The sequence below is a fragment of the Calypte anna genome, chromosome 9 (genome assembly GCF_003957555.1).
Source record: "Calypte anna isolate BGI_N300 chromosome 9, bCalAnn1_v1.p, whole genome shotgun sequence".
Classification (NCBI taxonomy): Eukaryota; Metazoa; Chordata; class Aves; order Apodiformes; family Trochilidae; genus Calypte; species Calypte anna.
Genome location: NC_044255.1, coordinates 17,162,984 through 17,189,278, shown reverse-complemented (window position 1 = coordinate 17,189,278; position 26,295 = coordinate 17,162,984). Strand labels below are relative to the sequence as shown.

General features: G+C 41.8%; 1 protein-coding gene across 1 annotated transcript in view; it reads right to left on the bottom strand.

Moving 5' to 3' along the window:
- MCF2L2 (MCF.2 cell line derived transforming sequence-like 2) overlaps positions 1-24,831 on the bottom strand; it is a 127,710-nt gene extending 102,879 nt beyond the window's left edge. The window contains exons 1-3 of the mRNA XM_008493383.2: positions 24,690-24,831; positions 11,137-11,220; positions 886-1,000 (exon numbers count right to left, since the gene is read on the bottom strand). Of these exons, the coding sequence (XP_008491605.1) occupies positions 886-1,000; positions 11,137-11,220; positions 24,690-24,831 (341 nt within the window). The remainder of the gene's footprint in view (positions 1-885; positions 1,001-11,136; positions 11,221-24,689) is intronic.
- Positions 24,832-26,295: the final 1,464 nt, after the last annotated feature.

Here is a 26,295-nt window from a genome sequence, read left to right as displayed (position 1 = left end):
AGGAATACGTGGATTTCTTCAGCCAGAGTTGGCATCTGAGCCACTGTGTTCAGCTGCCACTGATGGAGCAATCCTTCATGAACTGGCTTTTGAATCCATCTGTAGTTCTGGCTGTCACACAGGTTGAAGAAGCATAAAGCATTTCTGTCTATCATGTTAACAGTTTCACACGATAGTTCCCAAAAATAATACCAAACACTAAAAACTGGCAAATTAGTTGTGTGTTTCTCTAGTGTTGTTTTATTAACCCTTAAATGGTCATCTTTTCAATCCTGAAACTAATGAAGAGAGAGGTAACAGAGTTTCTCCTGGCAGAACAAAGGCCCTACAGAGAAGAGTGAAACAATGAAGCTGTTAAGTTCACAGTGTGTGGTTTCTCTCAGCTTGCTTTGGCAACTTGGTACAGGGAATAGATGTAGGTGGAGCTGGAAAACCTCATAGTCAAACTTGAAGGAGGCACGTTTTCCCCCTCATCATCCTCTAAGCACCTTTATGTAAAGACCACAGGAAATAATAAATCCATGCTGTGCTTCTAACTAGGAGACAGGATCAGGGGACTGAAAAATACTAAGGTCTCTTTTTGGATAAACAAAAAGTAATTCAGCAGCTATGCTTTGGCACATTTCCTCAGAGTAGTGGAAGTGAGTTTGTTTCACTCTTCTTGCAGGCAAACAAAACATCCTAGCTGTGGAGTAATCTCCCAATAAACAAAGCTTTTTTGCTCCATACAAATGATGTTTCCTAGGGCCTACTGTATATATAAAAATTTAGTACTGACTGGATGGATGCAAAGTCATTGATACATCCTGGCAGGACCACTACAAGCAGTGAGCTACTAAGGAGGCAAAGCTCTACAGGAAATCAGTCATTTTTGCTTAGCCTCACCTGGGAATGCTGGTTAGATACGTGACCACGTTCAGAAAATCTTCATCAGGTATGTCACTGAATCCTGCAAATTCTGGAAAGGTTATAATGGGTGCCCCATCCTTCCCTCTTCCTCCTGCAAAAGAGTTTGTAGTGATTAGGGGGTAATTTGCCTTTGTACAGACTGGTCAGTACTCAAATGAGGAACACTGGCACATTTCTCATTGAAAAGCACCCAGATTCAATGCACATGTGGTCTGCTTCTTATTTAATATTATAACTCACCATAGTTACATTAACCTCAGTTTACTCGAGCTGAGATTCTCACCTCTGTTGTTTATTCTCAGCTTTTTAATGAACTGTCTGCATAATTCTGATTAAGGACATTCGTTGTTTCATTTCCAAACAATTCCCTGTGATAATACTGCAGCATTTCCCTATGTATAGGTACAGCACTCTCCAATTCCCTCTAGACATGAAAGGAAATGAAGTAATAGAACACACAAGCTTTGAATATACACATATAACCCACAACACGGGCCTAGGACCAATCAAGTCTTTCCTGTAACAGAAAAAGACTTGTTCAAAATGCATGGGGTATTCAAATCCATGAGTTTTGCTCATCTCATCTTGGTTTTTTTAGATCACACCTCCATTAAATGTGACAGGAAGGTCATAAGCTGCAAGGTCAAGAAGAGTCCCAATCTGAGGAGCTCCACAGATCCAAAAAGCAGCCTTCTGCCTCTGGAAGAGCTGCCCCTTATATCCCAGCAGCTTTTACAGTTCTGACAACACTCAGCTCTAGGAGATGATGTATAGACAGGACAAACCCTATTTGCTTGCAGGACCAATCCTAACTTGTTTCTTCCAATAAATCTAGTGTCACTCAAACCACACAGATGCTAACAGGAGTTCTACCAACTTTGACTCAGAGCCAAGAGCAGACTACTGAGGCAGTAGCATGTAAAGGAATATAACAAAACAAAGCTCTTGTTATAGGTACCTTATTGCTTAGTGCTGCTTAGGGCATTAAGACATGCTTTCCTCCCTAGTCTCTCCTTCCTCTGCAATCTCCAAGTCCATTTTTTGCATCAGGCTCATGAACTCTCTACAAATCCAATACTGAGCCTGGTCCTGCAGCACACACAGTTTTCCCAGTCATTTATCACCCACATAATATTCTTGTTCAAGGAATAGTTTCCCCTTAGAGAAGGAGAAGCTGCAAGAGGAAGACAGATATTTTCCTCCTTAAGAAAAATATCCAGTAAACTGTCCCATCAAGAGAATGAGAAGAAAAACAGACTAAGGGAAAAAAAAAGTCCTCATTCCTCAAAAGTGCCCTCTAAATCCCCACAAAGGAACCCTGTTTCCAGGCTGCTTCCATAGACCATTGCCTTTCCCTGCTGATAACCACAGCTGAATACACAAGCCAGTTGCTCCTTCTCTTGTTTTGGTGGTTGTTGCACAACATTGCTCCAGTAATTCATAGCTATTTCTGTTTAGAATGGTCAGCCCTTTGCTAGTCTTGATTGTGCCTCTGCCCAACCCTCCCAGACTCAGTTGTATTATTTGAAGTCCTTTCTGTGCTGTCCAGCCATGGAGAGCTGGGACACTGAGGAACACAATGCTTGCATAAAGTGGAAGTCAGAGCTCTAGAAAATAGGAACTTTGATCAAGGAGGTGGCTTTATCAAGACTCTACCTTTATCCCTTATCTTCCTTTCAGAAGGTTGATTATTTGCTTTAGTAACTGAAAATTAAGTTATATTAGATCATCCAGTAAGCTCACCCTGTTTAAGGGAAAAACAAACAAACAAAACCAAAAACCAAACCAAACAAAACACCCCAGTTCTACAGAGATTCAGAAGGCTTTCAGACAAAATGCAAAGCAGGAATACTGTCATTCACACTGAACTGGACTTCAAATACTGAGTGGAACCATCGCCTCCACACTGACCTCCACATTGTCCTTGGGTTTAGGGCCAAATGCTGATGCATCTGCAGTCAGCAGTGACACAGAATACGCTGACAGGCGTATTTAATCAGACTTTGCTCAGACTGCTGTACTCTAGAAACCAGGTACTTCAACCAATCGGAACCCAGTGAGGTCGGGCTGTTACAGATTCTTAGTGACATCTTCTGGACACAAACAGTAATGGCCAGGAAGATGAAATGGGAAGTCTGCTCCTGTCTCTTCTTCCATTCGGTGCTTACCAAAGTATTTCGTATTTTGTATTTCTTAATTCACATGGTTTCTGGGCACCCCATTTTCACAGTCACATATTTCAGATAGGTGAAAATACTGAATTAGGGAGATATAGGAACCTGTAATATTTTGGTTTGAAGACAAGAAAAAGATTTTCCTGGTTCTCCTCCTTCAACACTCAATAGTTTACCTGCATTTATACTCAGATTTGTTTAAAGTACAATTTTCACATGGCCTTCTAATGTTCCTGTTGACCAGGATCTCTGTGCCCCTTTTATCTTCTCTTTCTCTTGCATCTACATTCCAACATGTGCTCTTTTCCAATTTTCTTTTCCCAAAGCTACATGAGGCAGGCTGATGATGCACTGTATGTATGCAGATGTGTATTTTTGTCACAGGACCTTTCCCCACAAAAAGTAATCCAAGGAATCAATGTCCACTGGCAACAAATCCAGAAGGACACTCAGGAGCATTCTCAGACTTGAATATTCAACTAAGAACAAAGAACTCCACACTTTCTTAACACCTCTTGGTCTCCATCTCATCCTCCAAAGTGGAAGTAGCCTTTACTGCTGCAATCAAAACAGAAGAACTGTCAAAAGGTTCATGAATACAGCTATATTTTGGACAAGTTAAAACCAAAATAAAAAAAACAAACCCTCAGTTCTTGCTCTACCATGAAATTAGGGTGATGTATGAGGGAGATTTATAAACAGAAATAATTAAGTAATATGCCCATATCTGAACCTTGAGTTACAAGGGTATATGGGTTACAAGGGAAAATGATTCATATCCCTTTATCAAGCAAGGTAACAAGAGTGGATATTAGTGGATATAAGGAAAGCTCCTTGTACATCAGGAGTGTCTGGAAAACTCTGTCCTCTGGACGAGTGAGCAATTCCATACATCTAAATGTCAATGCCTTTTTTTTTTCCTGACACTAAGCCAAGATTTGCTGCAGTATGCAAATTTCTGCAGAATGTGAATTGGCAAGCTGTGGCCCTTTTTTTCTGGGCCATCAACCTTGCTCTCTAGGGAGCTGCCTTTACATTTCTTCCAGTCCTTGAAATACTTTAACAGGCTATACAATGTCTTCAAAGGGCAGAGACCACAAACTAAAAACCAAGAGGGACAGTCTGCAGTCAGTTCCACAGGCACAAGGACTGAGTGCATGGAATTTGGCCCCAAGGACTTTCTGTATACAATTCTTGTGCTTGCTGAAACCATTCATAAAGCCCTCATGCTGCTGGGCATCACTTGTGAAGAGTGTAATTGCTGACCAGAAAATTTTACCATCCATTGTCAAGTAATGTGGGCAGGGACAGAACAGACTCCAGCAGCCAACATAGAAGGCTAAAAGAAAAAAAAAATTGTCCTCAAGAAAAAAAAAGACTTTTTAAGTAGAAAGTGAGAACAGAGAATGGAGACAGAAGATCTGAGCAGAATGAGCCACAGGAACACAGCACAACGCTGGGAGTTAGGTTACAGCTGCAGCAGGTTTGCTGTGTTCAGCAGCAGTGTCTGTACAGGAAAATAAAAGGGCTGAAGGACTGGCTGCCGGGAGCAAAGGAGCTCGGTGAAAAGCCAGAGCAACACGGGGCATGAGGTTAGCTAAAAAGCTCCATGGGAGACGTCAACAACAACTTCAGTTTAGGGCAGTCAGGAGGAGAAACAAAGACAAACTCAAAAATAGACATTAGGAGAAGCACAGCCATGCCTGGCAGCCGTCCCCGTGCTATGCTGAGGCATCTGCCTTGCAGTCTTGCAGCTCCTCCAGGCACCATTAGATGCCACTCTGCAAGCAACCCGGCAGCCACGTCCAACACCTTCTGGCAGCTTCAAATGCTTGGTGAGATTCCAGGGAAAGAGCAGCTGGGGGCAGTGGTGGTTGCAGGCAGCAGCCACAAGAGCTGGTGGTTAAGCTGGTGTGGGGGCTCATGGCTATCCTCTGGCTGAACTAACACCTAACACTGCCTCAGAGGAGCCAGGCCATCTCTGGCAGTCTCCTGTGGGTCACTGCTCATCAGTCAGACTCCAGGCTGCTCTGTCACAGTTTGGCCTTCAGAGGAAACTCGGACTTTGTCTACCATCTCCTGATGCAAACATGAGCTCCCCTCCCACACAGCACCAGCAAAAGCAACACATGCTGCCACCTTCATTCAGCTCCATCAATTTCCTTCAAGAGAATCATCTCCACCTTTGCAGATTGCAATCTGCCAGAGGTGCAAACTCAGCTGCTTCAAGCACACAAGGCAGACAACATCAGCAGGAGATGGAGGAGCAGAGGGCTCAACTGCCTGGAAAATGGCAAGACTTAATAGGAAAAGATTACAGTCAGCTTGACCTGCTGCTCAGAATGACAGCATTATTCTCCTCCTCTCCTGGGCACTTCTCTTATTTTTCACCCCAGCTTCTTGCTGAACTTTCCTCTTCTCTTGTGGCCCAAGCGCAATGGGACAGGAAGAACCTGAGCAGCAGGACAGAAGTACTGTGGAAAGGAAAGAAAAGTAGGAGAGATGGTGCACAAGCTGCTTCAAGGTAGTATAAGGCATGGTAATAGGGCCATCACTCACTCTTATGTGCATCAGTTTCCCAACTCCAGGGCACAAAGCAGCATTCCTAGTTGCTCCTATTAGATAGATTTTTCAGCTGCCAGTGCAGCCTGGATGGCTGTTGCAGTGAAGATGGGCCAGAATTCAGCAATGGCAATAAAGCAGCTGAGGTATTTGGGGAAGGATTATGCATGGGGCAGATGGGATATGGCAGGAGGGAAAATTTAATTTTTCTTCACAGTGTTAAGGGTGTGACTGACAAATGAGGTGTGAGTGCTGAATTCTGAGGGCTCTCACAGCTAGAGTTTTCTGTTGGTACGTGTGATGCAAAAGCAGCAAGAAATCACAACTGCAGGCCAAATGTCTGGATGTGAGTGAGAACCTAGAAAATCTCCCATTCCTCAGTTCTAGTCCACCTATGCTTCCTGTCCAAGGAACAAAATTATCCATGGCTGAGACACTCAGGGGCTACATTTAAGTCCTAATCTCCAGTCAGCAACTCTTCTTGCAACACCAATAGCTAGATTTGTAAAGTAACATCTAATCAGAGTCTACAAAATATACTTAATTCTTTGGGGAAAAAAACAAATAAAAAGCACCAAAACACACAAACAGGCTTGGCCATGAGAAGTTAAGAAAGTTTATCTGCAAGTTTACAGTGCACACCTCCGCAGCCTGCCAGACACCAACTCATCAGTTCGTATTGGAAAGTTTTCTTTACAATTTTGCTGACATTTGCAGGCCAACTGCTTGAGTCTGCCCACATGCAGACAGCTCCCTTAGTCATAGCAGACCTGACAACAATTCATCTTGTGGAGCAGACAGTTGAAGTGTTCAGTCATATCCTGGCTGAAGTTTCACTGCCTTGGTCAGATTTTACTTCTCTGCTCTCTTGTTTTGTTTTTCCATGTTGATTAAGTGTTGTGAAGTCTGTATTTCTCATTAAACTTAAGTCATGGTTCCTGGGTCTAGATTTTTATGCCAGTTCTAAAGTGTCCTTTTGTCAAGGTCAGGCCAGGTTTTCAAAAAGACTCAGTTTAAACAGGAAGCAGATGGCCATATATCCTCAAGGCCCCTTGAAATCAAATAAACTGGCTTTGGAGGTAGTTACCATTTTCAGAGACAGTCTCCCAACTACTAGAGCCCATTGACTTGAGAGGAGCAAAACACAAAGAAAATTAACCTCTCCTACAGCACTTTGTGACACTTTGTCTAATAAATTTGTGATTTAGTAACAGTAATCTGCTGCAAATGGCAGATTGGGCTCTTTGACAGAGTAATTACAGATAAGAACAGGTTGTGAAACTGCATATATAAAGGGAGGGGGTAGTAGTACTTCCAATAGCAGATTGGTGCAGTGGTTTATTAGTCAGTAGACAGGAACAGTATTTTAACAGTCATCGTCCATTTTTCAGTACAAAACGGTGTGCATTAGAAAAGCCAGGTTTTCAGTACTACCCAGCTTTGTGATCTAGTACCCTTAACAGCTACAGGAAACACACAAACACCACTCCTGTGTTGTCACAGCTGTAGTCCCATAATTGGGAGTTCAGCTCTCAGGGAAAGGAAAAAGGCAGTAGTGGTTTCAAGATTTGAATTTAACCACAAGAACCAGCACTCCCAACCCATTTTACAGTGTAAGCAGGGCCAGATCACTGCATGGAAAAAGAGATGACTGAAGTAGAATTATATGATTAAGGACAGTGCCACGTTATACTTCAGCCTTTTCCATGACCACAGTGGACCAGGGGAGGCTTTAGAGACTTTCCCTGTTCTTGGTGTGGACAGCACAGTCTTGGTTGGTCTGATAGCTGGACAGCCAGGATGATCAGAAGGCTCAGTGTCTAATGCACTCCTTATAACCAGACCCTGACACAACCAAACACCAAACTCATTAGTCTGGTTACATAATTACTACAATCTGGCTCAGATACTGCAAGATAGTCAGATCCTCTTCTAAGAGGTTTGCACAGGAGGCAATGATTTCTAATGAGTCATGTCCAGAGAAAACAAAGTCTTCCACTTCACTTATTCTGCTCTTTTCTGCTTTACTGCAGGGGATCGTGGTTTCACTACACGTGCCTCAGCTGCCAGATGCTAATAAAAAGCTGATATTAGCCAAAAGCATTTATAATAAACTCTGCAGTAGTCAAACAGTTACTCTCATTACCACCGGACAGATGGATTTGCATCCCACAGTGCTGAATAGAAGAACATGACAAATCCAGAAGCTTTGCAGTAGCACAAATGAGAGTCACCACTAACATCCTCTGAGCTCTGCATGTGTAAGCATGGAGAAGGTGGCAAGCTGCCCTCTGGAGGCCGCAGCTTACAGAGTGAAGGAAACAACCTCCAACTGGTTTAAATCAGCATCGACCATCTTAATACAGCTGTTCAGAAAATATATGCCTGAAACATTCCACAAGTAGATAGGGAGCATCTTTCACTGCCCACAGTGGTGGGGCCAAAGAGCAGAGGGTTTTTTTCAGATGGTGGTTATCGAGTGGGAACATAACAGCATGGCCAGCCAGGAAACAGGGTAAGATTTCAGTCTGCATGTAGGCAAGCACTGAAACACAAAAATATTTGTGGTTGCTTGTTCTGACTGAAAAGCAGCATGCTTTATGGAAAAATTGCAGAACTGCCAGAGGAAAAATAAGAAAATCTCAAATGAAGCAATTTGTTGTATAAATTATTTTAATAAGTGAATTGAGGCAGAAGAGAGCCCAGATCTGTTTTCATTGGATGAAAAAAAAAAAAATCAGCATAGAAAGAAAAAGAAATTTTTTAGAGAAATGCATTTTTGAAACAAACCATAATCTATGGCTTGTACCAAAGCCTCAGTTCACAGGATGCATTAAAGGGACAGTAAGGAAGATTCCTGTTGTTAAATTTTACCTTTGACCCACTGATGGTCACCAACAGGGTAAAATAATAAGTTAAAGGATCCTCCAAGTAGATTATTTGCAGTCGTGACCTTCTGCCACGGATACCATGGAGATTTCCAAGTGGAAGCACCTATGCTTCAAAATTTAGCTGTAAAATTCAGACTGAAATCAACTTACAATTACAATCAACTTACAAACTATGATCTAGATTGTGTTCCTTATTAGGATATTATTTCTGAATTGTACCAAGAAGACTTCAGGTAAGCCTGAAAATTCTTCAAACAGAATTTGTTATTTATGTAGATGGAGTCGTGGAAAACACTTTCCCCCCTCATTTTTTGGTATTTGTTATTAGTACTTGCACGCTGATAAACCAGTCATTTGCCAATCCCTAATAAACAAGCCTATCAGCCCTGCCTTCTATTAAGAGTTATTTCCAAAGTTTTTAAGCACCTTAGGTTTAAATAGTCTTAAACATCTTTTTCATTGCTTCTAAGAATAAAAGTATAAGATTAAAAGTGAAGAGTTGTATTTGCTAAAATAGCAAGTAAGGATACAGGCACTGCTGAAATGAGTCATTAAAGAAATATGAAATGCTTTTTTGTATTTACCCTTTACATTTCAGTGTTTAATATTCTAGCTGGAACTGGAAATGGCTTTTCTTCCTGTTTAGTAAATTCTTTCCCCCAAATTGCTCATTACATGCCATATATAGCTTTTATTAATGGTCTCTATGTTGGAAGGTAGTGTGGTTTAAGAAAAGCAGTCCTCCCTATTTCACAGGATAGGCAATTCATGAGGCACTGAATTCTCAAAAGACTTTATCTTATTTACATCGAGACAAGTGTTTTAGTCATTTGTGTTCCATCAGTTAAATCAAAGGCTATGAAAACAATATTGGTTTCAGCATCATTGAGTGCCTGGTGAGTAGAAAAATCCAGCAGATAGTCCAGCTTTGTAGAGAGAGCAGACAAGCATCCCAGTTATGATGTGACTGAGGTTAAAATCAAGACCCAAAAGGAGCTGAATGGTGATTAGATTTGCTGGTCTCTTCCTTTTGCTTTGAATACTTCAAAGTCAGTTTAGCACAATTAAAAGGGATTGGAATAGCACTCTTGAAGCAGTTCTTTAAGTAAGGATTGGTTTCAAACTTGACAACAGCTCTCAGATTAAAAGGCTGTCATCTTTCACCCATCACTCTTTTTTTTTTTTTCCACTAAGCAGCTTGCACAAGAGGAAAGGGGTGCCCAGCTTTACCTGCTCATCTAATCCTAATGAGACCTTGTTGAGGCATCTGTGCATTGCAGTGCTCCTGTTTGGAGCACTGAACAATACCAAGTTACTAACCATCCTCTCTGGCTTGACAGGGCTATAGTGAGCACATGGTATGCAGACAAACACCCAGACAGCTGAAGGAAAATATTGCAACCCCACAAAAATTGTCTTAGGATAGATGCTACCCCAACCTTTCCTAGTCACCCTGCACTAGGCACAACAGTGGAATGCAAAATGTTTGAGCAATTTTATGCAGTTGTTGACACTGTTTTGAAGATGTGACCCAGAGATGCTTTTCCACAGGTGAGAAAGCATCTAGTTCCACCTCTGCTCAGTTATTACCCTCTGTCAAATGCAAAATGGGTAGTTATTTGGCTTGTGAAATTGACACAAGATGCTACCTAGAAACCTGTAAAATCAAGTTTTAATACTCAGAGCCCCATAAAGAATTCTGAGACACTTAAGATTTGGATTTCACAGGGATGTAACAAGAAAATGGGAAGATGCAGGAGGATTGGGCCTGCTGAGTTGATCATTCACAGAGCTGGGTCTATGTACTCTCTACACTGCGTACCCACTGTTCCTCTCCAACAAGCAGAGGAATAGGCTGTTAAAGACTTACCTCACAAAACTATCTCAGTGTTTAGTGCAAATTCATGCTACTTCTTTGTGTGTTTATGGGGAACAAGGAAGGCAAGTTCTTAATTTCCCTGTTTGCAAAACAGGAGGAAACAGAGACAAAAGGAGTTGCCAGAGGCCATATAGTGAACAGAAGAGGCCAATTTAGGACCCAGATAAGGGTCTTATTTATCTTCTACAGTATTCAAAATAAGTATATTAAATAATTTGGCAGATATTTTAATATCAGCAATTTATTTGGGGCAGGAATTGCGTCACTTTGTGTGACTGCAAACTTCAGGCAAACAAAGGAATACGTAATATTTTTAAAAGATTAGAACCTTACACTTAATAAATAATTTCTAAAACAAAGGCAAATGAGGAAGAGGGGGAAGGTCATGAAAACTCCCTGCCAGAACAAAATCTTTTCCCACAAACAAAATGCTTGAATATTTTGCAACGATACATACAAAAAGATCTGTTTAATTCCTTACCCTCTAAATCTCTTCCCCCCACCCCATTGTGGGGATCATGGAAAATTAACCTGTCTTAAGAAAACCAAACACAACAAGGTGTATTTATCAATTCCATGCACTGTGAAGGTCTGATTGTAACAGCACTTTTCATTAGCAGTATAAAAATACTATTGCAGAGCTGAAGGGTGGCAGTCAGCATGACAGATTCCAATACATTTCCAAGAGAATCCCAGAATGTGATTACCAGCAACTTCGTACCTGACAAGATAGCAAACTGCCTGTGGAGCTGCTCTATTATATCCACTGCAACCAGCGGCCGTATCTCCTGCTGCATGATTTCATCTGTGAAAGTGAAAACAGAAATCTTCAATGAGTTAATAAAACCTTAATGACAATTTCTCCCATCCTTTAATTACCCAGAGAAACAAAGATGACACTCAAGGGAAAAAAGCCTGGCTTGACTATTGGCTCAGATGTTATAAATTTTTTGTGACTGTCATATAATACTTACAGAGTCATCTTCAACCTACTTACTTTATGTACTGCCTTGTGATTTCAGGGAGAGCTTTCCATAAAGCAGCTCCAGTAGATTTGCCAGAACGTGTCACAGGTTTGCTCAAGCTGACAGCCTTCTCGCTACTACTTCATGTTCCATATTAAGCCATTGCATTTGGCCTCCCACATAAAGCATCTTTTCAGTCTTTGAAACAGCAAAGCTTATTTCAGATACTGTGCCACATTCCACCCTCAGTTCCCTGGTCTCTGGTTGAAGACTTTGTGTAAGTAACCAGCTAATCCAGAACAGTTTCCTTTGCTGATGCTTTTTCCGTTACAAGCAAACACGTAGTAAAGAGAGGAAATAAGGGGCTGTGAGGCTTTCTTCTCATGAAAACAAAGCCTGTTCTTGTGAAGTAAACACTAAAAAGATAAAAAGTACCTTGGCAAGCAGCTGGGGAAAAAATCACCACAATTTCCACTTGTGATCTGTTCAGTGACCAGCAACTATAATCTCACATTGAGGTAACATGGTCTCTTTCTGTAACAGGTGCTCTCAGTTCTTCTCCCCACTCTTCACCTCCATGTAGACCAGCAGAGTTTACAGGGAGCACCTCCCAACTCAACCCTCAGGATTAACGTTTATGTTACAGTAGCGCCTTATGTTACAATTACTTCTTGAGCCACTCTACAGCTACTGAACTACAACCAGTAGTAACCAGCTACAACAACCAGCCCTTTGTACAGCTCACCTCTAACTGCACAGAGAACAGGTGGAAAGATGAAAGCTGGGTCCAGGCAGACCACAGATCAGAGTAAAGGCAGATAGTTGCTCTATTTAAGCATCAAGATCTTCACTGATATCAATACAATGCAGGTACTGAAATACTTTGGTGCACCTGGGTTTAAACAAACTGTCCAGAAATAGAGAGGGAGGTCAGAGAGGTTAGAAATTAGCATCTTTCTCCTGTGTCCTACTCTGCTGCCCAAAATACCATCTCCATCTTCCTTTGAGACATCTACTTTGATCCTTTCCAGAACTAGGTTTTAAATGATACAATGCCACTTGGAAACTTTTCTGTTCGCTTTCAAACACTCCACTAATGACTAGAGACTTACTGAAGAGCTTTTGTCATTGCCCTCTCCTTGACAGAAAGTGACACACAGCACAGAAAGAAGTCACATAGATTTTGGCTGATGCACAAAACAAAGCAGTAGCTCCAAGCAATTGAAAAAAAAGAATCTCGAGTGGACTGGTTCTGAAAATCTTCCCATTGAACCCAAAAGGGGAAAAGTCAAACTATAATGAGCAATGGCTTTGATGTGGGACCTTTATTTCTATCCTGTTTACACAGCCCATTATCAGAGAAGCTTGACATTGCAGGTGGCTAAGATCTACCAGAAGGGCAGACTAATGAATCACAGCTAACGAGCTTGGTTTCAATGATGTTCATAAAGCTTACTGTAGTTTCAGTCTAATGCTATGGTCACACAGTTACAGTGTTGTATGGAGTTGACAGAGCTAAAGTTTAACACATCACAGACAAAGCAGAGAAATCAGAGGACCCACAAACTAGTTTATAGGTTGATACCCTGAGCTGCTGTATTTACACAGCCCACCTAAAATAAGGTTTTTTAGTCAAGGACTTTTATCACCCTTCAGATGGTCTACTTGAAGTGTTTGAGTCACCATAAAAGTAATAGATACGCTCTTTTCAAACCACAGATTGGCAGCAAGATAGAGGCAGAAGAGGAATGTTTAGAGGAGACTAAAGATGAATCAAAGAACAGTAAAAATACACAACGCAGAAGCAGGAGGGAAAATCAAAATAATAATTAAAACAGTGCTTGTACTCCCAGAATTGAGACAGCTTGGAGTATTGATCGAAGAAAATACTTATTTCAACATCTGGAAGGTGCAAAGATATTGTGACAACTGTGCAGTCACAGGTAGACAGATGCACTCAGGTTTGGGTGACCAGGACTGACATTGCACCAAACAGTTGCAAAAATGGAGCAAAGGTTTCTACAGTGCATGGGACAATCACAAGGAGGCTCAAAAGAAACATAACATTAACTAGAAAATATGCCACCATCTCTATCCTCTCAGAGACTTTCTCAGCCCTGCAGGTAAAACTTGCCAGCACAATATTTTACTTTTTGATGTTTGCCAATACGTAGGCATCATTAATACCAAACTAGCCTTGAGCAAAACAGAAAACCTCTCCCTTGCTCTTCATACAGCTGTTTTATTAGCTTGCTCTAAAAATAGCTTAGTTGCCTTTTTCTACTGAAACTATTTTGTGGTAAAAGGATAAGATGAAATAATAGAAACAAGAACTGCAAAGTGCCAGTTAGTTCTCATCAAATCCCCTGCCTGGGCAAGACTCTCTCTAGTGAGCCACATGGGATTCGCTGTAAAACCCACACTCAGCAGGAGACATTCAGATGATGAAAAAGGTGGGACAAAATATATTTGGTGGCTATGAATCACACATTCAAGTAAGTGAGTTTAGCTCACACACTGACATGCTGGGAAAAGAAATTACAGAACAAGAAAGCAGAAGAAACCAGCAGGAGACTGAGAAATTCAGAGGAAACAAGGGAAGGTGCCTCACAAGCCCAAACAGCAAACCACATAATGTGGCTCCAAAATGTCAGTAGCTGTAGCCCCAGCGCACCAGGTTACATTTGCCCTCTTGCATCTTCCTCTAGGACAGTGCTTAAAGGTCGTTACCCTCCAATACTGATGAATTTGTAACAGCATTACAGCACAGAGCTTGCAAAAGAAGTCCTAAACCTTGGAAAGATACAATTACCTGGAGTTGTTGAAGGAAGTTTTTAATTTTTGACTGTAAGTTCGAAAAAATTCTTAAAAGCAAACCAAAAGACAAAGGTCAGGGTTTGTTTTGAAGCCATGACATTTTGTCTAGCATCAATGAGCATTAATCTCTTCATATCTCCACTAATCTCTTCGTATCTTCCACTAACTTTATCCCAGGAAGCCCTGTAGCTTTCCTGATCCATGTACTGCAAGCCACATGGAAGTGGACTGAAGAAATGAACCATTTTCCTGTGGGACAGATGCCACAGCTGAGAAAAACCTACTTTAGGCTGACATGAGTTGAGAGCAAGTTAGCAGCTGCAGGGTCACAGGCAATTTCAGAAAAACTTAATGAGGATAGTAACATTTTAATTCACTTTATGGGAACTCAGAAGTCAATGGGAAGGTTTTAGGAAGTCAACAAGCTTGACAACAGCTGTCTTGCTTCCTTGCACCTTGATAATATTTGCAGAAGACACTGGGCAGCCTCTGGTTACTTCAAAAGCAGTCCTGTCTTCTGATAAAAGGCCTCCGTGGTCATGCAACTAAAGATAATACCAAAACATACATAAGCCATTTGGCTGGAACATAGTTATCTTGGCAGCCTTTTTTGTGGTCTTTTTAAAATTATTATTATTATAAAGGCAGTGACATGTAGCTTCTCAAATTTAAAAAAGAAAACAGCTTATTTGATCAAAAAGTATTATGTGAAATAAATCCAACCCCCCTACATAGGTCACCAAAGTTGAGTCTTTACACATACTCTGAAGTGTTTCATTACTTGGGTGAAATGGATTTGCCAAGAAAATGAAAATGTGAATAATGTGAATAAGACATGATACTACAGTGGGGAAAAAAATTAAACAAGTAAGTCCATCTGCTCTTCGTTTTCCTCTTAAACCATGATAAATTCAATTCCTAGGGGAGGCTCATTTCACTGCAGAAAAAGGAGGCCTTACAGCTTTGCTTCCCAAGTTTTCCTACCATGGGGGAGAAAAAGAAAAGCAATTACTATAGCCATCTGTCTGACACAGCTCCTCCTCCCTCCCAGATCCCTAGGGAGGCTACCTGCAATACTGCTATCCAGTCTTTAAGGGGAAAGCCATTTATTTACGCTTCATCTTGCTCAAAAAGGAAACATCCTTCAGCTTCCCCCCCCCCCCCCACACACACATTTGCCTATTTTATTTCTCACTGCAGCTTAATGTATTCCTGCAGCAAGGCAGGAGCACAGCCCTCAGACTGCCACCTTCAGAGCTACACCAACAGCAGCTGATTAACAGCAACAGTGAATATCATTTTGTTCCTTCCTCTGAGCAAAAACTAGTTTACATGCTAATGGCAACTAATGTTTTCCAACAGTGTTGGAAATATGACCTGGAGTGGAAAGACTGGACTGGGTTGAGCAGATTGGTACAGCTGTGCCTCTTGCTTCATGAAAAATAGCCAAAGGCAACCAGCCGTGACTGGGCACTGGGGTTTCTTTGGTCTGCAGTGACTGAATGCTCCAACTGGTTGGCCTTCTGAGGGGAGGGCTGCTTTAATCCACCGTCTGAAGCCACTGATCTTGGAACAATAGGTTACAAATTTCCAGAGCAAAGTTCACCTCTTCCTAATGACACCCTAATATGCAAGTCACAGGGAAAGAAGACAACTGCAAATGAAATAAAATCTTTGTTAATATCAAAAAAAAAGGAAAAGTAATCAGAGTCCATTGACCTACTTGTGTTCTGTGCAAGCTTAGTCAAAAACAACCCTCATAGAATTCAAATCAAACTGTTGATTTGGGGAAAAATCACATTGCTGATATGATGGAAGAAGCAGATACAGTTAAGCACAAGGCCAGAGATATCCTTTTTAAGAGCATGAAAGGACACCTAATATTCTTCTGATTCTTCTTTAAAAGTACTGAGGCAACACACAAATCCAGAGTTCAAAAGTTGTAGAGTACCGACAGTTCAAAAGCTCTCCCAAGTCCTGTGTCTGCTTGCCATGAACAACAACACTTAGATAAGAGTCTAGCAGAACAACGTCAGGTTTGAAGAATTAAACACACTAAGGAGACAAATTTGCTTGTCTTCACTGATAAAGTTTAAGCAGGCTAAAGGATTTGAAAATATTCTGTTCCACCAGAATTCCCAATGCAAACCATTATGCAAAATATTTCCATTTCTGAAGGCCAAAAAGAACTTCAAGGTTATTACTTCAGAGAGAAAAATCAGAGAGATGCTATAGGTTTGGGTTTAAAGGTTTATAGGTTTAAAGGCCAAGATCTCAGCTCAGTAACAGCTTCAAGAAATTAAACCAGATTTACAGCAGCATGGCACAGCCCCTTGCCTAGTACCTCAAGCAGTAAAATTCTTGAAAGTTTCTAATTTTTGCCAGAGAAAAGTTAATTTGACATCTTCCCCAAATCTGTGCTTCGTAGCAACGCTTGATAGAACAAAAATTCCTGCTTAGGAATGTGAAATGGATGTGAAAATCCATCATGAATAAAAAAACCTGCATGTGGCAATCTGCAAAGCTAAAACATGTTCACTGCAATACATGGACACTAAGCTGTTCAAGAGATACAGCAGACTACAGCAGACTTCATTCCTCCCTAGAGATTGCCAGCAGTCTCAAAGCTGAAACAGTATCTTAGAAAAATCCCAGCCACTGATTCTGATCAATACTACTGCAGATAGCAAGAACATTTCAGAAACTATTTACATAATTTTTGAGGGACCACTTAGCTCAGGAGCTGAAGGACTGGTTTGTTGCTCAGGCCTGAACAGAGGCCAGCTAGTTCAAAAATATTTCCCTGGTTACTGCCATTGGAGACAAATAGTGAGCCACAGCAGCCATCACTGCTGCCAGCAGCACTCCGAGTGTATATCTCAGTAACAGGACAAATAGTGCTCACAGCCAGTGCCCAGCCCCTCTCTGCCCAGCCACCCCTGCAGCAGCCTTCTCCAAGCTGTCACCACCATCTCAGTTCAGATGCCCATTAGAAAAAGCAACAGAAACAAACTGCAAAGAGCAATGCCTCCCCTTTAGACCCACACACACTCACGAGCATGTACCCTTCCTTGTGTCACAGCCTTGGCTTCTCCGCTGTCCCACTGCGGTAATGAGTTTACCCGAGGCAGAGGGGAGGGATGGAGGGAGGCAGCCTTCTGTAGAAGCTGTCCTGGATGTAACCAACAGTTTACCAAAGAGCTGACACTCTCCTGGAGGAGACTGCACGAATTGCTAACTAAATGCTTCAGTGCAAACCACAGCAGAGGCGTCTGACACAAATCATAATCATACCCAGGCTTTAACCCTCCCCAAAGTACAGCTGCCTCTGCCTCCCAGGTAGCTCTCTGCTCAGACCCTTAGATACTTTGGAGGCATTCACAGCTCAGCACAAAAAGAAAGCTACATCCCAGCAAGAGACAACATGGATTCACTTGCTCAGACTATGTTATGGAAAAGGTTCTCATGAAAATAACTTTAAATAGTAGAGTATTCAGGGCCAAGGGAAACCACCAGCTGCTGTGAATAGCTTGTCTTAGAGTACTATCCCGAGGGCACACCCACACACCAAAGCATAGTGCTGTCATTTAAAGACAAAGGAGAAGACTGCATGAGACCCATGAATTTAGCTGGAAACATGTGGCCAGCTCTTGGACAGGGAAGTAATCCGTTCTATGTATCTAGTTCAACACACTCTTCAGGAAACAAGTTTGCACTGTGCATGACACCTGCAGTGTTACAGGCACTACTAGTTAGATAGACTCGGAAAGCAGGAAGATTGCACTTTCTTTCTCCAGCCTCTCCTAAACTGCACCCTAAACAAATGAATTTGCCAGCCGTAGCGAGTGTGTAATGTTACTCCCTGCTGCCAATACTGATAAAAATATCCCCATTTAACCAGTTTACAATCCAAGGGGGAGCTGTGGGTAGGAGATTGAGTTTCAGCTCTGCTTGCACACAGTGGATGGACGCCAGGCCAGTTACACACCGAGACCCAGTTTATCACTGGTGGGAGCCCCTAGACAGGCAGCAGTCAATGCGCAGCTGAGCTCCCCAGGAATGGTCCGTGTGGTGCACTGCCCTCTCCTGGGCAGCATTCGTGAGCGCCCTGGGAAGACATCCTCTCCAGATCCTCTCCAGAAGCAGAGGTGGGAGAAGATCGAAGCGCTATAGGCAAGTGTCACATCGATGTAAAGTGGCTGATAAATCTGCCAGATGATTGCAATCTAAAAATAACCTTAAAACTATGTGTAGAGATGCTGTAGAAGTAACAAATCCATCTGTGGAGTTTGAAGAGTAAATGCTCCTCTGAAGGTAAATGGAAATGCTTAATGTAGTCTGACTCCTGAGAAAAGGAGTAGAATGAACTCACCATAGAATGGGGACCAAGAAATTGCTCTCAGTCCACTGCATGCTCGAAGGATGGTTCATCAGACAACACTTAGTTTCATAAACTAGACTTACAAGTGCCAGACATTGTTTTGTTTGCATGATTAGTAAAGGTAATTTCAGTGTGCACTCTAAAAGGTCTTTGCCAAGCTGAAAAGGATTATTTGTACCTCTCCCAGTAGAACAATATTTTGTACTACCCAAATATTGTCCCAGCAGCATACAGAATGTGGAACTGAGTAATACTGATGTTACAGTTTTTGTCACTGGTACACATCTGCTGTACTTATGGAAGCTTACTTTATTAACAGAACAATGACAACAAAAAGAAAACCCTAAGCAAAAACACACAAAAAAAGCCCCAAGGACCTGATCCTTATTTGCTACTATACACCCCAATTTCACTGAAATAAATTGCACCATCCACACACCTGACCCCACATGTTTATGTGTTAACACGGGTGGGTAAGGCTCTCCAAAAGCACAAGAAGAGCTGGCTCATCTCTATCTCAGAAATAAAGTTCCCATATTCTTTCACTGCAGGACCGTGGGGGACCACTATGTTCATTGTGTTTGACTTGTTGAACACACAAGAAGTTCACGGAAATTGGATTAAACCAGCATTTGAGAAAGCTCTTTAATCTTATGTTAAAGACTTCAGGCAACTGCAAAGCCACTGCTCCCTCTGCAGCTGGCCCAACACAAAAAGATATTATCTTGGTGTTCAAAGGTCTCACTTTAATTTCCAGCCTGCTGATTCTTATCAGGCCTTTAACTTAAAAATCTGACAGTTGCCACCAATTTTATCCACCCTGTCGCAGACCTCCCTTCTTGAGGCTGGTGGCAAAGCCAAGGGAACATGAGATTCCCATTCCTTTACCTCTTCCCATCACAGCTCAGCTTTTCTCAATGCTAGCCCAGAAAGACCTTGCTAATGAACACTACCCCAATTTCATTGTCAGATCTTCAGTCATGCAGACCCCATGCTGCTTAGAGGCTGCCACAGCAGCACACTGTGTCAGGGTGGTGACTCGAGTTTAGACAAATAGCCTGAACTCAGCAATTTCCAATTTAAAGACTGTCAGGAACACATTCTGGATACAAATAAAGTGCTGTCTCTGCACAGAACAAAGTTGCTGAGAAATCCTGGACTAGAAATAAGTGAAAAACAAATGTTTGGTCAATAATTCTTGCTCGTTGTAGAATCCTAAAGAATTTTCTCTTCCCTTAGGAAAGAGAATGAACTAACAGAATCAGAAATTCATGCAACAAGACACCTGGCATAGTGTAAATACGAATATACAGAAAGCTGGGCTGCTACAACCAAGCTTTACTTATCATTCTTTTATACTTGAGCACCAGAATTCTACTAGATAGCATGCAAGTGGTGAAGCAGGAGAGTCCATGACTTATAAACCGCACTGTGCAGGCTAATCCAGAGCATGGTTCAGATATAAATTCAGATAAAAATTCAGCATAATTTGTACACCAGATAAAAATATTATCACAGCAGAAGTGGGTCTGTGAGCAGAGCTTGAAGTAGCAGAACTGGCTGAAATTGGAGAATAATTTTTTTAGGCTCTATTCTACAACCTTCTGTTACGTTCAGCAGCATTTTCCCCTGAAATATTCTCTGTAGACAGTTTATACAATTTAGCAATACAAAACCAAGAAAACTGAGCTATTATGCTGTGGTAAAAAGTCCCACATGTTAACAAAACCATACCAATTACAGCAATCTGTCTATCTGTGTTTAATGCTTTTCCATTTCACTGAGTTGTTTCTTGTTCTGGTATCATGGGAGGAAGGGAAAAACATAAATACCCAGAAGTCTTCTGCTATAACCTGCCCTCTGAGAATTTGTTCTCTTGATCTTCTCGTACTACTTATCTCTCAATACTCTTTAAATGGAAATCAAGATATGCCTTCCCTATTTTTCATCACATTCTCTGGGTTTTTCTGATTCGGTGAACAGTGTTCAGTACTGTTCAATAGCAGCAGAGCAGGCTGTATATCAATGGACACTGGTGAAAAGAGGACACAAGCACCTAAGATAAGGATTTTTTTCCTCTATGGAAAACAGAATATTTTATTTTAACTATTTTCTTTGCAGTGAGAGCCAGCTGAAAAAAAATTATCCCAAGTTCTTGAGGTAGCATTTTACATTAAATAGTAAATATTGGATGCAAATAAATAAAGGAAAATTCTGAGCAATTAACAAGGAGGCACTATGACAATCCTCAAGGGATTTAGAAATACCTTCCACTTACACTCCAGATTTCAGGCTTCACATAAAAGACTCACTTTCCCCAGTAACCAACACCTTTGTAGAAAGGTCAGCCATGTGGGAAAGGCAAACACTTCTCATTCATTTCACTATTGAAAGTGGAGAAGCTCCAAAAAGTCAAAGAATATCAGTCTGATCTCATTTAGATAGAATTTCCTTCTGGAAATAGCACCATAAAAGCTATTTTCCATCTTTAAATTCTTAACTGCTCTAAAACAATTTCCAGTACTTCAGTCCCTCTCCCTCCTGAACAGGAAGATCTGAAGAACTGCTTTTCATTTCCAGCAGTGAGAGAGACACAGTAGCAGGACCGAGAAGAAGTGCGCATGACTGCTGGATGTGGCAATCCTCTGTCCTACAGAAGGACAAAATCAGAATTGCTCTGTCAGCACAGGAGACAGGTTCATATCCTAATGGCAAAGGAGAATCTTGCCTGGTTTTGCAGCAATAGCAAAATCCTGAACAGCCTCAGTAATGAGCTGCATACTCCTTAGTGTCTGCAGATTCATTACCCTGTTTCACACAGCCACCAGCCCTGAGCACAGATAAAACTCACACATTTATTCACTTAAAAATATATAATCTGTATGCAGCCTTGGGCTCCACAGCATGCAGAAACATAATATAACCAGCCAATGCTCATCCATCCATGCTAAACCCCAGTAGCTGTGCTGTCACACTGGAAGACTTGAGCATCACAAAGGGCAGGCTAATTAAGAGCATCTGGGGACAGAGGAAGCCATTTTGGCAGGTGTCCTCAAGCACAAAAAGATGTAAACCGGTAGCTGGGCAACATGAACAGTCATGTCCATGCTGAAGAGGCACATGAGTAATTGTCCAAGGATGATGTATTTAATGACAAGAGGCTGTGCTTTGCTTTCAGCTTCATTATCTCTTTTATGAGCAACTGAGAACACTACAAGGAGGATCAGCTTTGGACTGGAGTCCCTGCCACATTTTTTTTACCTGAAATCCTAGGAGCTTCTTCCTTTTGGTTGCCATTGATAGCACCTTGGAGCTGCAGCTCCCAGAGAGCCCCAATGTTACATATTGGTGCTCAAAATAGTACTATTTGCACATCAGACCCCAGAGGGGACTTTGGCACCCATAGGCCAGCTCATACAGCAAGGTCCCTCCTTGGCCTGTTGCAGAGAGCCAGAGTTGTGGAGCTCTATGCAGCTATCACATGGACAGAGCAAAACTCCCCTTCAGCTGCCCCCTTACAGTGGCACTTTCTTTCTGTAAGCATCCACTATTTTTATTTCTTTACTTTAACAGAAGTTTACAACCACACGTTCAACCACTCCTCAAAATAAATCATAGAACATCAGGGTGGAAGAGATCACATTGATTCAGAGGAAGCCTTGAACTTGCACGATCCAGGAACTGGACTAGTTTGGCAAAGAGCTGTTTGCTATGGGTCACTGCGGATAAAAGGCAGGGTACTTGCAGGTCTGAGTGCAACCATGTGGCCTCTATTTCTGCTGTTGTTACCTGCATGCTTTCCATCTGTTCTAGTGATGATATTTAGTACAAGAGATAAAATTGCCACACAATATTCACAGGGCCCCACAGATATAGTATGTATGTGAAAAACACTTCATACTTGCAGTGTCTGAAGTACTGAATCAGCACTGGACAATTAACCTTCAAAAAAACCTCCAGCTGGATCTTTACATAGTGAAAAGGGGACCCTTAAGTGAGAGTCAAGCCAGAGCATCTCACAGAGATCCATGATCCTGCATTGCCACTACATCCAAACAGAGCCAGTCTGAGAGAGAGGCACACATCCACACCTCAGGTTTGTTGGTGAGTCTTTGCCAGTAGCAAAGGGTAGCAATGTGGAGCAAGCAGAGCCCACGTAAACACTTTTTCTGTGTTTATACAGCACTTACTGCCAAGGGAAAAGGGTCTCATCATGGAAGTATAGTCACAGCTACAACATTGGGATCCACTGTTCATGAAGGCAGGTAATTCCCACTGCTGCTACTTTACAGATAAAAAAATTAAGGCCAAAACAAGACAATGTACATGTTCACGGTCAGTTCAGAGCAGGAGAAAAGGACCCAGGCAGTATTGTTACTATGAATTTCTGTACCACCTTGTCAGCTCTTTAACCCCCTTCTAATATGATGATTTCAAGCAGAGATGTCACAGGTGTATTCTCAGCTCAGGCAGCTTTCATACATGCACTTGAAAGTACCTTGTCCATAGCAATAACCTGACCCCCCTGTGCCCTCACTAGTAGAATTTAAAACAAAAGCAGCAAATATGCTTTCTGCCTTGCAAAATGGCCGCAGGCTCAGACTAGTTTACACACTACCTGTTCTCTAGCAGAAAATGATTTTCCAAGGGATTTCCACTCATAAACTATGCCAGGTCATATCTCAACATGAAAAGCAGGAAAGGTGTTTCCCTGGGAACAGTAACCATGGCAAAGCTCTAACCAGTGTCTTCCCCTCACTTCCTACAGGAAGAAAAAGAACAGCAGATGCCTGAGCTTTCCCTCCAGCAGGCTCACCAGCCCCCAGAGCCATCAGCAATCTGGAAGCACCTGATCAAAGATTCAGGAAAGAACTTGAATTAATTCAGTTCTGTCTTTTTCTCAGATACCAGACATTTCTGCCATGCTATGCTGAACTCAGAATGCCTCATTACAAAAGTGCAACTGGAAACATCAGTGTTACCAAAAGGTCAGCCAAATACAACAACACATAGGTAGGCACTGAGCCCAAAAATCAGCATGGGTAGATGGCCAACAGAAGCAGAGGGACAATGGACTGGCTTTGCAGTTTTCAAATGCTGCCATTGTGCATTAGAGCCCTATTAAAGAAAGCATCTGCAATCCCCAATTTGTAAGCAGTAGCTGCCAGCAGATGACCTGCTTATGGTCCACCTCTTTTTCTGCAGAATATTCTCTATTCACCAGACTGAATGCAGCTCTTCACTGAAGACTTAATTAAATCACAATAAACAATTCAGCTTGAAAATACACTCATATTGCATGCTTTTGGGGATCTTTTCATCATGTACTATAAAACATGCTTTAAATTTCTGGATTTCCAGTTTTCTAGGTATTTGTTTAAGTTAATGGCACAGACTAAATGCAACTGAAGGGGTCGTTGGTTAATCTTTCTCTCAAATGAGAGAAAAAGTGTTCTATGATTCAGCAATCTTGATATGAGACTGAGGAGGCAACAGCTTAGATATCAACTACTGTCACTCCACTTCAGAGTTAACATTCAATGATCACAAATTGCCAGGTCATCAGCATCTTAAACTAGCAAAACACTCAGAGTGGAATAATGCCCTGTAGCCAGACTGGCTCACACAGTGCACAAAGAGCTCAATAGTCTGAGTTTCTGTTACAAGTACAGTGAAAACAGAATCTTTACAGTGAGAAAGACCTTCTACACAGTAGTTTCAGAGCAGAGCGTGACAGGGTCAGCTGGGTCACAAAACCCACTGCCCCATCTCCTAACATTCATTTCTAAAAGGTATTTCACACGTGTAGCAAATAGCTGCTTCCAACATACACAGAAACCTCAATGGCTAACACCTGAGTGAACTAAACATTTATTCAGAATGAGTTTAGCCTTCATTTTAACCCTAAGTCAAATCACTGCAAACATCCCAGAAATATACAGCCAAGTGATGCACTCGTATCTGAGCTAACAGCCCAAGCCAGCCAGATGTCTGTATTTACCAGTGCAGCCCAGAGAAAGCATTAGAAAAATAATCTCCTCTTGCAAATCTCCTAGGAATGCAATGCAGCTATCACTGAGAGAAGATTTCTTTTAAAGATGCTGCACATACCTTTCTTTGCCATGTTCTCCAGTCTAACGCATCCTCCTATAAAATCATGGTAAGATTTCATTTCTCCTTCTGTTATCCGGACAGCAGTGAAAGGTGGATTCCTGGGCACCTGTTGTCCACATTTCCGACACCGAGTAGCCATTGCCACAGCTCAGGAGACTTTTGTCAGGAATCTGCTCTCACAGTTTGCTGGAATCCAGCCTGATTCTTCAGCTGTCAGTCCAGGCTGGTGACTTTATCCCACTTAGTTCATTCAAGGTCACTCTCACCGGCAGGATGTTCACCATTGCAATTGGCTAAGACTTTATAGGCTTACTAACTGTATTTGTTTCTCGCTCCTTGCTTTCAATATCAGTTTACTTTATTCTCTCATTCAGAATGAAAGCTGTGAACCTCAGCACAGCTTGTGCTCTGAATGGCTTATCATTAATTTAAAGCTATCTTATAAGCAACAGTGAAGAGAGAAGATCCCAGAAGCACATTGCAAGATCACAGAATGCCTCTTAAAGAGCATGCCAGATATGTTCACAACGAATTTTTCTTTAAGAAAAGGTTTTTCTTCATGATTTTTAATTCCTTCTGGGCTTACAATTTTATGATTCTTCATCACTGAGAACGGATTTTTTTACTTCTGCGTTTCGGCTTGGACAGTGCAAGGAGACTGCTCTGCAGAGCTGCTCAGCCAATTACTCATTTGTCTGGCAGTGGTACTGGGAGGCTGCAACTCCACAGAAAAGCCCTCTGCTGCTGTGCACGGTCCCTGCTCATAAGATCTGATAATCTAAATGAACAGAGTAACAAATAGAGGACGAAAGGGAAATGTTGCTGGCAGACATGCTCTGCTACATGTGCAAACTCCGACCCAAATATTTTTTTAAAAGAAGCTAGATCCATCAGTTTGACACCAAAATGGGAGATCTGATGTATACATTTAAAATTCTCTGTATGTAGGTGCTAGATATTTAAATTGAGGGTTTTCTCCCTTTTAAAAATTACAGTAATACAAATCACTGATCAGAGAGTCTTGTGAAGAAATTAGTACTTGGGGAACTGAGTGCAGAGAGCACTGATGCAGCAAAAATTAAAAAAAAAAAAAAAAAAAAAGGAAGAGCCTTTTCTGGGATCAGGAGTGATTGCATAGGAGTTGCATAAACAGGCACAAGGCCAGCACTGGTGACAACATAAAGAATAAAATGAGAACCTGATAAATCAGGGCTGAGCTGCAACTCAGAGCTCAGCACCACTGACCTGAGCACAGAACAAACTTCCTGCATGGTTCTTGCATGCAGGCACGGGCAGTTTTTGCCTTCCTCTGCCTCAGTCCCTACCATGGGTCATCGCTTTATGTACTTGAATGGTGCTGCTTAGCTCATGGCCTTCCCAGCTGATCCCTTCACATGTAGTGGGAAAGGAGGAACCTAATTAATATAAAATAGATAATGAAGCAGAGGGGACAAAGGTGCCAGAAGAAGAAAGCTGTCCATGATGCTATTAATGAGATGGTGAAATCTAGATGGACAGGCATGAAAGTCTATACTCTAAATCATACAAAAGTTTAAGCTTAACCCTTCTTCTCCATCCCACAAATTTCTGCAGCTTCTCCCCT